The sequence below is a fragment of the Dermacentor albipictus genome, chromosome 2, assembly GCF_038994185.2.
Source record: "Dermacentor albipictus isolate Rhodes 1998 colony chromosome 2, USDA_Dalb.pri_finalv2, whole genome shotgun sequence".
Lineage (NCBI taxonomy): Eukaryota > Metazoa > Arthropoda > Arachnida > Ixodida > Ixodidae > Dermacentor > Dermacentor albipictus.
In genome coordinates this window covers 17,483,316-17,498,874 of record NC_091822.1, presented here as the reverse complement: position 1 = coordinate 17,498,874, position 15,559 = coordinate 17,483,316, and the positions used below count along the sequence as shown (strand labels likewise).

The window sequence follows — 15,559 nt, the reverse complement described above, 5'->3', positions numbered from 1 at the left end:
GCCACTGTCGATTTTGGTTAGACAACTGGAAGTTGTAAGATGGCATCTAAGGAATATTTTACCGAAATAATTTTTCAGCTTGGTTCATTATTAGAGGAGACCAAAGAAATTAACTGGCCTCTTACTATGCTGCCAGGAAGTGATCATCACTGCCAATGGAGACCTTTGTGTTGACTAGTGCCTGCAAGCAACCTTCCTTCCTTGCGTTCTTCCGTGCTAGAGCAGAGGGACCATGTCATGTTCATGCGTCGAGCCCCGCCTCCTTTTTCCTGCTGCGCGACACATTTACGGAGGTAGCACTGCACCTTCCACATTGAATGATTAATCAAAGTTACATGCCACAGTTAGTGATGTACTAGCAGTGTTTTACATAGAGGCATTTGTGTGTGTGACCTTGGCTTTCTGGCCGAGACTGAGCTTCCTCAAGAGGGACAGCGCTCGGTGTTTGGATTTAAATTTCAGCTGTTTTCACAGTGCACAGCGCAGTATTATTTTGCAGATACAATTGTAAGCGTGTGATGTATACGCTATGCTTGTCTGCTTAAAATCTCCAAACCTAGTGAGGGATCCTTTAACTCTTTATTGACCAGTGTTGCCAACAGGCAATATACCAGAAAAAATTTTTTTCCTTGCTGAGTTTCAGTGTTGTGTGAAGCTTCTGGCCAAATTTGTTTGGCCAAAACAGAATGAAAGGCAGCAAGCATCATTTGTTGGATTAGAGCAGGAACACAGGATGAGAAAAAAGTTTGGCACACGACTCACTTTCTATAAAGCATGGTCAGACCAACACAAGAGCACCAACAGCAGTGGCGTCACACACGTGATGCAAAGCAAATGAAATGTACACCTACGGTTCACATGTGAGTGTCTATACAAATTGAAAACGAAGCCTTAGGTGGCGTGGGATGAAGCCCACGTCTATTTTTTTGCTTGGCGTTTTTCCTCTATTGCTGTGAATTTTCAGCAAAATATATATATTTTTTATTTTCATAAATTATCTTTATTTTAGAAGTGTTTTGCACATTTAGATAAAAATGAAATTTTTTTTCTGGTATTTATATATGCTGTCATTAAAGGGCTAAAGGGTCCCGAAACACTTTTTATTGAAATCGAGAAATGCATCTTAAGTTAAAATAGACAATTTCAGAAATACATACTAGCAGAAATGCAGAAGCAGAGTTATTGGCAATCAAAGATTGCCTCTGATCCCCCTGCGTGGTGCTCCTTCTTCAAAGCCTACAATGCTCCACCTAATGAATGTCATCGTGGCATGCAGTTCAAGTTTTATTTTAGGTGTAGTGTGGCAAGTACTATACTGGAGTAGGTGTTTGAACTATCACTCGGGGGGACACAGGGCAGCTGTCAGTGCCTTGGCAGCTGGTGGCCATCTGGCTGATCATTGCCGTATTTTCTCGTGCCCCACACAGCTTCAAAGCACTCCTCTGCTCAGACGGCTCTAGAGGCAGGTCGACTGAGAATTATTCAAAGCATTCTGTATCAAAAAAGCAGGTGATAGGTGTGTAAGCACCCCATCCTTAGCTCTCATCAAGAGTGTTCGTATCTGGAAAGTAACCTGTACATGGATTTGTTCCAATACGCATAGTGTGCACCGATGGTCGTGCGACTGGTGGTGGCTTTGCAGAGTGCACTCGGGAAAGGAGGCAACCGTGTGCCGTAGTTTTTTGCATCGTTGATTGTGCTTCTGTATGATTCACGTTTTCAGAGCAAAATAAGCAACACCCATCCCACGTGTGGTGGCCAAAGCTTCAAGGCGTGTCTAAGGAGAATTATTGCATGGTGGGGTGCTCAAATATGGGCAAAAACATGCCGATGACACAATTCTATCATTCCCCATAAAGTCTCATCAGTAGCAGCAACAGTAGCAATGTATCGCCATCATTCGGCAAGACATTTTCTTGTGTTCTCGTGCTTTTCTTTTGCCATGTCAGTGTTTTTGTTTTTTTCACTAGATCATATTTACACGGATAAACAACGAAGGTGGTCACAGCCTGCCCATGTTTTGTTCGGTTCGTCCACAGTGCAGCATGCGGTTTAAGAACATTTTTGCTAAATTTCTGAATGTCACTTTCTGCTTCTACCGTTTGCTGCTTCTTTATTGTGTTGCTTTAGCTATGCAGCACAACTGCATGAGTGCGTCATGTTGTATGTTAAAGCTACTGGAGCTTGCAAGAACTGAAATTGTTGGTTTTTATGTGGTCTGGTAAATCGTTGCACCAGCTGTAGCACATATCATGTTATTGCACCTAGTTGCTCCATGCAGAACTGTTTTTTCTTTTTTAAGTGCGAGGTTTTCACTTTGCCTCGTTTGTAAAGGGCCTAAACCATGCTATGTCTTATCAGAATGATAACAGGCAAGTGGTTCGTTAACATCTGTTTTTTTTTTTTCACTTGAGGACATTTTTGATTTTGTGGTTTCTTCAGAAATGTGTTAAGAAAAGCAGTAGTTAAGGGCAAGAATTGCTGATAGCTGCTGCATACGGTATTGCCGTTCCATTTTTGCTGAAAAGTTTGTGTCACGTTTGGGAAGTTTTTACACCTCGATGCTGTTGAGTAGACTTACCAAGCCGAGTGATTTCTTTGTTTCACAACATAGTCCCTTTTTGCAAGCGTGTTTTGTATTCAACTGAATTCTTTCTTATCTTTTGTGGCGTAAGAGTGCAATGCTTCACTGCAGAGAACTAAACCAAAGCCTTGCCGCCAGCGCCCATCTACATTGGCTGGCGCTGCTATTGTGTTTCATCTCTCCTCCATAACATTCGATAAAAAAGATCAACTGAAAGGGTAGCCACAATTAAGCCTTGTACACCTCCAAGTAGGTCCCTAAGGGAGTTTCAAATTGCAAAAATCGCAGCAGGAATGGCAGTTCATCGGCATATGCAGCAGAATTGCATTGGCGATACAGTGCTAACTTGCACTTTTATTCCCCCGTGCACATGGCATTTGGCGACTTCGTTGACTAGTGTACGCATTTCAATCAATAAATTCTCAATTACTCTTCTTGAGGCGACATTCAAGGCACTTGTTCGGTAATATCACATATATTCATCGGCAGAATGATCACTACATGCGGAGACATTGCACTGAGTGGATACAGTAAAGACACAGTAAAGATACAGTAAAACCTCATTAAACCGTACCCACTTAAACAGTAGTTTCGTTTTAAATGTAGTAAAGTCAAATCCCCGACTCAGTGACCATTGAACATAATGTATCTTGTATCCTCATAAACCGTACCAGCTTATTGCATACGTATAGATTAACACGTAGTGTTTCCGTTTTTTGTCACACAAACACGGCAATGCATCGTCTCCATCGGGTGGCCCGGCAGAACAACAAGCCTGAGATCAGAACAACGGCTTCCAAACGCCCTGTGCCTTTGCACGTGAAGTCACATCAACATCAACATCATTTCGGCGCCGTGCCAGAGAGCGTTGTGGTGTCGTGCAAACAAAGACTTTTGTCATGCCGAAGCTCGGATAAAAAAGGTGCCGGGTGCTCAGTATAGAAGAAAAATTAGACACGATTCATGCTATCGAACGTAACAGGAAGAAGTGGGTGCTGACATGTGACAGGGATCTACTGTTCACTGCAGCGTGTGGCATTTGGAATGCGAAGAGGTTGTTTGGCAGCACTACTGCGACCGCAAAGAGATGTCGGCTACGAGGTTCGAGTTTTCGCCATCGCTGCCTCTGTTGTGGTCGAAGTGTCAACTAGCAACAGTGATGAGGAAGACACAGAAAGCGATAGCACGGGTGATTCAGACCCAACAGTGGCAGAAGCTGCGCGTTACGTCAGCCTCATGAATGCAATCGTCGCGACGAGAACAGCCCCACTCAATGAAGGCGCCCCGTAACTTCTGCAGCACTACCGCCCACGTGCATGGAGAACATACAACGGCAATGAGGAATCTGTCATGCGAGTGTTTGCCAAGAAGAGGGGCTGACTGAAAAGCTGGCTTGCAGCTTCAGTAAGTTTGAGGCTGCTGTCATCGCTGCTAGCCCACCGTGGCATCAAACGAAAATAACACTTTTGTCGCACAAAGTGAATAAATACTGCATGTCTTTTTCCCCTTTCATCGCACTCTCTCCGAGTTCCGTTTTTGACAGGTAAGTAGGCAATCTCATGCTATTTCGGTTAAGCAGTACTAGCATATAGTACGTACTTCTTCCAAGCTCCGGCCAACTACAATTTAATGAGGTTTCACTGCATATGTCTGCAGTAAAGATGTGTGCCTATTATTAAGGAACAGAAGCAGTATTACCACAAGGATAGAACTAAAAAAAGACGATTAAGACATTGCATTATTCAACAAAACCAAGCAGCTAGTTAACATGAGCTCTACTTCGTGTAACTGCGCTTGTCTGCGGGACACACCTCGCACGTATATGGACTGGGTAGTCCCAAACACCGGTAACATGCTCCCATAAAGGCTAGCGTTTTTTGTGCAGCTGTCTCCACAGAAGAAGCAGTCTGGCACCCGAATAAAGGAGAAATCACAGCCGCGAACTTCAGCCGTCCTTGCTGCAAAGGGTTGTCCTCTGCCACTGCTCTTGAGCGCCCTTTTGGAAGCGCCGGCTAGGTGGCTATCAGTGGCACCTTTATAGGTGGTGCACTAAGTGTATAGCTTCTGTGTCAAAGCGGGGAAGAGGAAACAAAAAATGAATGTTGCTTCTTTGCGTCAAGATTCTGCGCATCCCATGAATCCTATGTTTCTCAGCAGTAAAAATTGAGTTGAAGTCTAGCATTGTTTCCTGTATGCTTCTTGCTGTTGTCTGATGCCCTTTTTAGTGCTAGTTAATTACGTTTCAAGTCTGGGATAAGCACTAATTAGCCCAAATGCCTTCTCTCATTCATGTAGGTGCCACTACTTCCTGATTTTGGCACCTATGACATGCCAAACTTGAGCATATCCCTCAACTTATGGTTGAGTTCATGATGTCCCATCCCTTTGCTGTGCTGTGTTACACACGGCTGTATTTTTTTGCACTGAGTGGCAAATAGCACATTTCTTTTTGCACTTACCTCTACAGCAATCACACAGTTTCCGAAGGCTGAACGAAACATTGTCTTTATGCTCACTCGTACGTCAGCAGTGCCCACACCGGGTGAGACTCCAATTGAAAAGATTCCTAATCTAATGAGCTTCGACCATGATGGTGACACACCTCGAAGGTGCGCAATTCCCGAAGGAGATAACTTATTCCAGGTAGAGGCTGGCAGTCGGGCCAGCTCGCCCCACACCTAAGGTCCCTCTATAACAAGGTAGCGACTTCTGCCACGCGCGCCACCTAGGAAGTTCCTGTAGTAGACGACGCCCAAGCTAAACTGCGGCGCCGTGGCATTCGTGAGGTGAAAAAATACCTGCACACGCGCGGAAGTAAAACGCTGCTGGTGCCTGGCTGTAGTGAAAAACAAAACGAGGGCCCGAACTGCTAAATCTAGTCTTTTCATTTCAAATGAGCGCTGTCAGGATTGGGGGCTCAATCCCATCGTCCGTGGTCCTTTGCCAAGATTGGAGTACGGCATGAATTCGGAGGTAGCTGGCCCATGCCGTCGTCCAACTTATTTACGCTGAGATCGTTGATGAAGTGAAGAACTGCTTCTCATTGAGAACGAGGAAAAGGGGTTTATTTACAGAAATTAACTCAGTCTAACATGACTGCTTGAGAAAAGAGTATCAGTCCAACATGACTGCATGAGAGAAGTGACTCAGTCTAACATGACTGCTCAAGAGAAGTGTCCTCAGCATTCGCACAACCACAGTTTTTATACACTCGATGCGCCGGTCCTACGACGCGGCGACTGTTCGTTTACTCATCACCAACTCGCCGCTGCTCTGCAGACCAGTTTACGTACACAAAGGCAACCGCGCTCTGTACACAGAGGCAACCGCGCGGGGTGCCGTTCCGGGAAACTATCGGCGCCGATCGAGGGTCGCTCGTTGTTCCGAGCTAGGCCGAAGCGTGAGACGCTCCAAAATACGTCGTCCCCACGGCAGCTTGTCCATGCGTGTCAAATCAGCTCCGCGTTGGGGAACTCTGGAATCATTGTCCACACACCGAACTCGTCCCGTCACAATGTCGATGGGGCTGGAGGAAGGCGGCGGATTCCAGCGCAAAGGCCGCTTCTTTGAACGCCTCCCGGCTGCAGCGACGGAGAGGGAGAGGTGCGCGTCTTGCACCCCTTGTCGTAATCGGGTGGCAAGGTGGCAATCTTGCTTAGCGGCTCGCCATTCTTAACAGCGCTGAAAGAAAACCGCTCAAGAGAGCGGAATGAGGTCTTGATCGCCTCGATTCCGCATGTTTACCTTTCGTTCGTGTGCGCTCAATCATCGCGCGAGCCTTGGTGATTGTTTGCACTTGATCCAGTTTGCTCTGTGAATTATTTTGCTTCTAAGTGTGCTGCGTACACATAGCGATTACTGTGAACGAAGAATTCGGGTAAAAAAGAAGGCTAACAGTCGCTTGGACCAAACACTTTCGACATAACGTCGGAAACGTGCGACCCTCACAGCAACTAAACAACATCCTGTGTGTGTGGAAAGGAGTGGGGGTCAACAGTCTCTTGCCGCTGAGTGTGTCGGTCGTGTAGCGATTACACAACAACTCTTGTGTATTGTGGTTCAGTGCTACGAGCCAGTGCAACTGTCGTGACATTCTGAAGCGGCGGTATGGATCGTGTCAGCGAGTCTTCTCGATCGTGTTCGGCCTGCCACAGCGATATAATCTCGCGGCACACCAACATCGAGCGTAGTGTGTGCATGTGTGTGAAGGCGGTTGTCTGTTCTCGTGAACTGTGCGACGTCACCACGTAAACTTTAATCATGACGCGCATTGTTGTGTTTATGCCTTTTCGCCTCCGTGCAGCCCTAAAGCCCCGTAATAATTAGAAAGCCCTTATACGAAACGCACGCGGATTGGCATAGCTATTACTGCACTGTGTTTTTGCTCGCGATCCGTGCATCACTTTTGGAGTTTTTCTTATGTTAGTTTGCAGTTGTGTGTTTTTCATCAGTAAAATGGCATCGCCGATTACTGAAACATCTTCAAGTGTAAGGAAAGCTTGGAAGGAACGAGCTCGCAGCTGTATGTAATGTACTTTGATATATTGTATTATACTTTATTATTTGATGGCCAGTAGCAGTGGCTGTACAGTATTTGTTTTTAAAAGCAGATTAATGCAGGCACTTAGGAATATATTCACATATGCAATGCACAAAATACGATTAGGATATGCAGAGTTGGAAATGACTTTTTGGACATATTGTAAAGCGTAGTTAACAACGCGCGCACAATAACAGGAAAGTGTGACAGTAGAATTCGCTACTGTAACTTGGGATTTTTTATCGCACGTAACGCAATGCGGATACTTGTCAGCAAGTTAATGCGCTTCTGCCGCACTATTTACTTTCATGCTAGGTCATACTGCACTTGCTAAGTGAACGGGCTCATAATTCACTAAAATCAGTAATCTCCACAAACTTCGGCCGTCAAAATTTATGCACGTGAATGAAATACTATCGCAGCTCTGCACACACACGTGTATAATTTCTCTTGCACCTTCGTATCGCTCTACGTTACTTTCCTTGCATAGTCGTGCAGTTACCGACGGTTCTGTCTTTCCGTCCAATTCTATGCAACCACTTTCATCTTCTGGTCAAGTTTCGTTTCCGCGCGGGATGCAATATAACTTCTTGCCGTCCTCCGTCTGATCTTGGCACCCACCGGGCTCATAGCTAACTAAAATAAATAATCTCCACAAACATCGGCCATCAACATTCATGCGCGTGAGTGAAATACTATCACAGCTCGACGCACGCACGTGTATACTTTCTATGGTACCTTTGTATCGTTTTATGTTACCTGCGTCGCATAGTCGTGACGTTACCGGCAGTTCAAGGTCCTTCCATCCAATTCTGTGCAAGTATACTTTTCTTCTGGTTGCCGCGCAGGATGCAAAATAACTTCCTGCCATCCTTTGTCCGGTTTCGGCGCCCAAACGCACAGCAACAAGGCATTTCAGCTCAGCATTTCATGGCGCGCAGGAACTTTCATGGCGGCAAAGGGGCGGAGAGCAAGGTCACATGTCACTGATCAGCTTATCGCTTGCGTCGTCGGCTGGATCAAAACCTTTCTGTACTTTGGAATTATTGAAGGACTTTACCGACACCTGGAGCCATGCCACCCACAGAGGTCACATATAGTGTGGTTACGGTGGTTGAAGCCTCGTTGAGGGTTCAAAACTAATTGAAAATAGCAAGACCCAATGGCTATGGCACTGTTAAGTAGTGTGACCAAAGGTTCATTCTTGCACGAGCGGCTGTGGCCGAATGTGAGCAGATGATAGCTGGCTTCTTCCACAAGTATGCAATTCTTATCGAAATTCGAAATGCAGATTTGCACTTACTTAAGCCTGTTTAGTAAACTGCGACAATAAATATGCACAATAAGAGCAGGAAGAAGCGCACTGATCCACATACCCTTGTTCATTGATGTCAGCTATTGGCCAATAGCAGCTGTTTATCGGAATCTGCTAAATGACGAACTATGGCAGCTGGCAGCAGCTTTGAAAAGGGTGAGGAGATGGCTTTGTTTGAAAGGAGAGTGCTTGAGAAAAAGTTTACTCAAGCTCCGCTTGTGAGCTCCACGATCAGTGCATGACTGTCAAATTTGGTTGAGATGTTCACAGCAGGGCGTGCTATCTGCGGACTGCATTTTAAGGTGGAGACCTTATGTGGCTCATACCCCTGATGACCTTGAAAAAAAAAAAAAAAACACATCGTCCAGTCCAATGGTACAAAAACTACCATTAGCAATGGCTCGCACCCTCTTGAGTAAGTAAAAATGCAATGGCTCATCCTTCTCATGCTGAAGAGGCAACAAGCACCTAGCAAAGTGAAGCGTACAGTTCCTAGATTCGTTGGAAGCAGGCATACAATGAACAGAAATGCAGCATCTAGTTGAGTTGAACAAAAAATTGACAGCCATTCCACTCTGTGAAGACGGATGACTGTCTTCGTCAGAAACTGTCTTCGTCAGCAGCTAAGTCTAGCCTTTCTATCCAGGGTGAAGGTGCGCAACTCAATGGGCACCCACTCGGCCATGATCTTGATCCCCCCATCTCCGAGCAAGATGCACAAGGGGCTTGGCTTTGATCTGAGCCAGCTGGCCAGTATGTGGCACATCAAGTTTAATCCAAATGCACACTGCATTGCGCGCATCACCTTTCCTGTACTCGATCTCTTGACGTACACTGATGGCACCGTTCACAAGTCCGTCCTTCGTGTCGACGTTGAATGTGACCACGTAGGGCTTGCCTCAAGCAAGCAGTATCATATGGAATAAACTGCCCATTTCGACATGCATCTTACCGGTCACTTTAGCCTGTGCGTGAACGCACTCGTTATCGGACCTGCATCCGAGGTACACATCAACTGCTCTAGCCTCGTGTACATCGGGCACACCCTGTAGGGCCAAGAGGATGCAACATGAAGTTGAACAGAAATGTCGTTGGCGTGAGTCTAAAGCCGCTATACGAGCATGTGAAGCCACAGCTAAGCGTCAAAAACGAGCCGAAGAATCCGAACCGCTAAGGCAGCAACACAACTATGCTAGATGGCACATTGCCAAGTGTGCAGCAGGCTTTCACCTTCACGCGCTAGAGGAGTGCAACATGCTGCCTAACGTTTTTTGCTAAGCCCGGGGGCTGGTTCAGGAGGGACACTAAAAGAGAATATTAATGCGTAAGCATTCTTTGATGAGCTCCCCAGCCCTGTCATGCAAAAAGTATAATGCCTTGTATCTGCACAAAAATGCATAATTTGCAAAGTTAATAACACATTTAATCATTATGATAGTGTAAATGTAGTTGACTGGTTGCTTTTAAGCAAAAAGGAATAATTTAAAGCAAGCAAATAAAATAAAACAATAATACCCATAGATACACAGGGCTTCTTAAAAAATGCATCGGGAAGCTTATAGTAAGGGTGGGCCAAGTGAAATTTTGGGGTAAGCCAACTTGAAATTTGGGTTGGGTTAACTTGAACTTTGGAGTTGGATGAAGTAAAATTTGGCAGTGAGCCAACTTGAAATTTGTTCGTGGGCTAACTTAAGTTACATGGTGGGCAAACTTCGAATTTGAGGGTGGCCCAACTTAATTTGGGGGTGTGTCAACTTAAACTTGGGGATGGGTCAACTTGAAGTTTGGGGGTAGGCTTACTTAAATTTGGGGATAGGCCAAGTTGAAATCTGGGGGTGGGCTAGCTTGAAATTGGCAAGTGGGCCAACTTAAATTGAGAGGGTGGGTCAACTTGAAGTTTGGGGGCAAGAGTGGCCCAACTGAAATTTGGGGGCTGGCCAACTTACATTTAGGGGTGGGCCAACTTCAATTTTGGGGAGGCCCTACTTGAAATTTGGTGTAACAGTTCTGCGGAAACCCACAAGGTTGAGAGAAGTAATTAATAAAAGGAAAATCGTACATCCACCCGTTCGTAGCAAATGCTACAAGTTTGGGGTTGGCACAAGTGAAACGTTCGGTTGGGCCAACTTGAGATCTTTGGGTCAGACTCAAGTTAGACTCAGAGACGTGTCGATATCTGCAATGTCATACCAAGCTGGCGCAAGAGCTTCAGGGCAGTGTCGCTGCCCGTTTTCCATTCACACGTCTTCTAGTCTGCCGAGCCTCCTCTCACAACAGGAACTTTGCTATTGAAGGAATGCAATTTAGTAATAAAGCAAAAGTTAATTTTTGCAGGTGTGTGTTACTTTTAATGTCTCTTTAGTACAAAAGAGGCTTATATTAACTGTCTCCATTATCAGAGAAACCGAAGCCTTCATCATAATATGGAATAAAATGATGCTGGAGTTTAGTCTTTCATTTTCCTAAATGTCTCTCCAAAACATGAATTGCACACTCATGCAGGTTAGCAACAGGACATACTACACACTCATATATACTCATACATACTTTGTGAGTGTAAGAAAAAAAATTTAAACCAAAAAGACAACTTATGCCAAACAAAGGAGAGTCAACACACCTCAGCAGCTTTGGCTCTTGATGAAGATGTTAGGATTGCAGGAATGATGGTGAACCAGCTGAACCTGCATGGAAAATGGTAAACACAGTGGCACTGCAGGTGGAAGCTTGCAGACATAATAGCAGCACTGTTGTCTGAGAAGGACGTATCAGTGAAAAAGTTTGCATTTCACTTGGAAGCAACAGCACAAAGAGGAATCGGTACAGAAAAAAAGAAGAGAAAACAAGCAATAACCAATGGGGTTTCACGAAATGCATAAAGCATGAAAATAATCAGGTAGCAAAGGGCACAATATTTTGTCATTAAAAACCATATGAATTCCCAAGAGACAATTACTACAGCACAGCACACATTATGCAGAGGTTGTGGGATTGGCTTCCACTGGAAGCAAGTTGTCCTTTTGTCCACTTTAATTTCCCTTTTTCGTATAATTTCTATACTTCAGTTAAAAAGACCCTTCATTTTTCCTGTGCATTCTCTGGCTTCATTGCATGTTTGCCTCCCGTGATTGTTACTAATGAAATGCACAACTTACACGAACTGTAGAAGATACAGCAAATCAAACTATAAACAGACATGCAAATAATATACTTTTATCCTATGAAGACACAGTGAAAGTGACGATACACTAACTCGAAGGAGCTCTTACTTTTTACGACACTCTTACAGTGGCAGGGAGGCTACTTTTTTTTACTCGGAAGGATGTAGTGTGATGATTACAAACCTACTACCCCGGCTGTGTCCACAGTGACACAGAATGGAGCAGTAGGCATTGAATGTAACTGAACAAAGACATGCAGATTTATTGCAAGGTCATCATAAGTGTCATGAGCCAATAAAGGAAGAAAGAAAGAAGAAAAAATCAGAAGATAAGACACGAGGAGTTGATGGCAGAAATAAAGGAAAAAGAAGATAGAAAATAGGAGCGTACGAATAAAAAGAATACGATATGAAAGCAGAAGAAGCGCAAAAGTGCACGTGCAGCTACGTGGCCAATGGCAGAAGGGACACATAGCCAAGGAGAGCGGCCCAGCTACGCTATGGGACGAAGGCGAGGAGAAGGGGCTGAAGGCGAACAGGATGGGTGGATCGTGGAGAGGGCCAAAACCAAGTGGAAGCAGTTCTTCAGCTGCCGCGGCCACGACTCGCGAGCTGAGTGGACCTCCCACCGGAAGCAGCAGCTACAAGCTGACGGCACCGTTTACTGGATTCCCTACGGCTACAATCTGCAGCTTGCGGAGTTGACCGGGCAATCAGGCGCCTAGGGCACTCCAACCTTCTGACCCTCTGACCAGGCCAACCGTGGACCGAACGTCGGAAACAGCGACGTCGAGTCTACGACACATCGGCGGGCCCAACGGCGTGTCGTTGGAAGCAGCAACGACGAGGTGACTTGGCCACGTCGATAGACTTTGGGTAAATATTTTCAACTTCATATTACATCATGTGCGAGAACTTAAGACAATATATTCAATCAACTAGCTTTGTATAGTTTGTCGTATGTCAGGGTTTCGCCATTGGGTTGGCAAAGGGTGCTTTTTGGATATATGTACTTTTCTTATGCTCATGCCCCATAAAGGCTTTTCCTGACTTAAACGTTCCTTGCGTCGTGTTTACCACCCCGAGACCGTGACAATAAGGTCACCACAAGCCTATACGACAACAAGTTATTGTTGCTGTGACTACTCTTCGGCAATATGACACCTTATAATGTCAACCTTATGGACAAAGCAAGTGCACAGAGATTTCAATTCAAATTATTATTCATTATTGAGCAGCATTTGCGAGGTGCTAGCTTTACCAGGTCTTTATCATTCTCCCGATTTTGCACAGGTCTACAAAACACATGTGTGCCTCTTGAACGGCTGGTGCTGTTTAAACTAAGGATTCAAAAGGCTGTTGCTGCAATGGTGTAGGAGGCTATGGTGTAGGGGAGGACAAGGCCTTCAGAAATCAGACACTCAACACATCAGCCATGTGCCACTATAATTCTCCTGCACGACCTCCCTCACTGCTTTTGCATATTGTAGCAGGTGTTTCATCTGGAATAATGCAAACAAAGCTCACCTCTTGTACTGAAGGGCCTTGTATGCATTCCTCTCTTCATCAACGTAGAGTTCTAAAGGAAACAATGAGCAACATGTAAAAGCATTAACACAAGCAGCAGCATGTGTGCACACCATGCTGGACCCATGGCACAGTATGTTCTAAATGGGTGATGCAATGACACAAAAGCTTTCTGTTTCTTAAAAAAAAGCCATGCTTAAGCTCTCACATTTTCGTCACTTTTATGCGTATAATCCACACCGAGAATTAGAAAAATTAACTGTCAGAGCTGGGTGTGAATTATATGGGAATTTCGCCTTGAGGTATGACTTCATGGCAGCAAAGAACGAGAAGAACGGGGGTTAACCGAGGGGCCCAATTTTTTATTAGTCATATCATAAGAAGCCAACAAACACTGACACCAAGGGCAACATAGGGGAAATTACTTGTGCTTAATAAATGAAATAAAGAAATGATAAATTAATGGAAATGAAAGTGGATGAAAAAACAACTTGCCGCAGGTGGGGAACGATCCCACAACATTCGCATTTCCCATGCGATGTTCTACCAATTGAGCTACCGTGGCACCGTTTCCCCATCCACTTTCTTGGGTATTTATATTTCCTAGTAGAACCCTGGGACTGTTAGCCAGTGCCACCACTCACAAACCTTGGCGGCAGACATGGAACATCCTTTCTGCCGCAGGCGTCACGAGAATGTGATCTATTTAGGTGAAGGCAACTGGTCAATAAACCCACACATGCTACCTGAAGGTATGTTGCTGGATTCGAGACCCTCATTATGTAATGAATGAGAAGAAAGGGGGTTAACCGATGGGCCCCATATTTTATTTGTCATACCATAAGAAGCCAAGAAACACTGACACCAAGGAGAACACAACCTTCGCTCGAAGGTTGTGGGATTGTCCTTCCCCTGCGGCGAGTTGTTTTTTCATCCACTTTCATTTCCATTAATTTATCGTTTCTTTATTTAATTTATTAAGTACAAGTAATTTCCCCTATGTTGTCCTATGTTCATTTTCCATCCTCTGGAAAATAATGGAATTGGTGGACGAATGTTTCGGTGGATTCAGAGCTATCTGTTCAAAGGATCCTCCTTTGTACGAAGTGCAGATGGCCGAAACGCTGACCATTACACTTGCCGTGGCATCCCGCAGGGCAGGGTTCTTAGCCCAACTTTGTTCAACTTTGCAATCCTTGGACTTGTTGACCTTCTACCACACACAGTCAACCTTTCCATATATGCTGATGACATATGCACATGGGCCTCAGCAGTTATAAGTCCCCAGGTGCGTGCACGACTCCAAAAAGCAATGACCCTAACATCATTGTACCTGCATGCTCAAGGCCTCAGCATTTCGACCGACAAGTGCCCCTTAGTCGCTTTTACCCACAAGCTTTTACCCACCTGGTACCCCATTTCTGTTGACCACTAAACAATTTCATACGCAAAATCTCACCGATTCCTAGGCGTTAATATATTATCGACAGAGGCCTTTCACAGAGCCCCTACAGCTCATATTTGAAGAATAGGCTTACCTCTATCGTCCATATACTAAGGTTTCTTGCTGGTAAAATGTGGGGCAGATCCGTGGCATCTATGCTTCAACTATACAGGATGCTTTTCCTAGGATACTGATACTGCTGATCAGAACATGAGCGAGGACAAGAAACTACACCATCTAATGTGGGGCGTAAAACAGGAACTGTCCGCAGGTTTGGTTCGGAGCCCGCCGCGCACCGTCGCTGAGTTTCGTTTTGAGGCGACAACAATGGAAAGCACGTTGCAACAGTGATCAAGGATGTACAACTGAGAAGTGAACATCACCTCTGTAGATGCAGTTCCAGCCATCATCGGAAAAAGCGTGGAGGTCATATGGGAGCTCGTGCGATCTGTAGTGTGAGAAGAGCTTCAGAGGCTACGGCTTGACCGCAACGCTCCAACGCTCTCTTTGCTGGCAGACGTGATTCGCGAAGAGGTCAGACAGGTGGTCCAAGAACCACAGCGCAGTGCGCAGCCCCAAGCACTACTACTGCGCCAGCCGAGGGTCTCGTATGCCAATGTGCTGCGGCAAACTCCCGGAGGTGCTGACATCGCAGCCACTTCCTCTATGAATAGCTCGATGCCTAGAAATATACTGCCACCACCCGAGAGAAGATTTAGGAAGGCTAACGTATGGTGCACTCCTGACCGAATACCTCTCTCGTACCACAGTGGTACCTGGCCACCTGTACAGAATGTGCTACTATCACCAGGCTGGGCTTCGAGGTTTTTTGGTGAACGCACCTTGCCCTCGAAATGGTGAGCATCCATTTGAAATCGAAGAGTACCTGTCTACTCGTCAAAGCTCCCCATACGCCTACCAGCAACACCAACCTCGATCAACAGCGCCATTGAGGCATTGGTCACCGAGCCCCCGCCCATCATCAAGCTCCC

General features: G+C 45.5%; 1 protein-coding gene across 1 annotated transcript in view; it reads right to left on the bottom strand.

Moving 5' to 3' along the window:
• Positions 1–15,559, bottom strand: part of LOC139055893 (prostamide/prostaglandin F synthase-like) — a 52,796-nt gene that overhangs the window by 29,687 nt on the left and 7,550 nt on the right. The window contains exons 3-4 of the mRNA XM_070533497.1: positions 13,124–13,175; positions 11,057–11,120 (exon numbers count right to left, since the gene is read on the bottom strand). Coding sequence (XP_070389598.1) covers positions 11,057–11,120; positions 13,124–13,175 — 116 coding nt within the window. The remainder of the gene's footprint in view (positions 1–11,056; positions 11,121–13,123; positions 13,176–15,559) is intronic.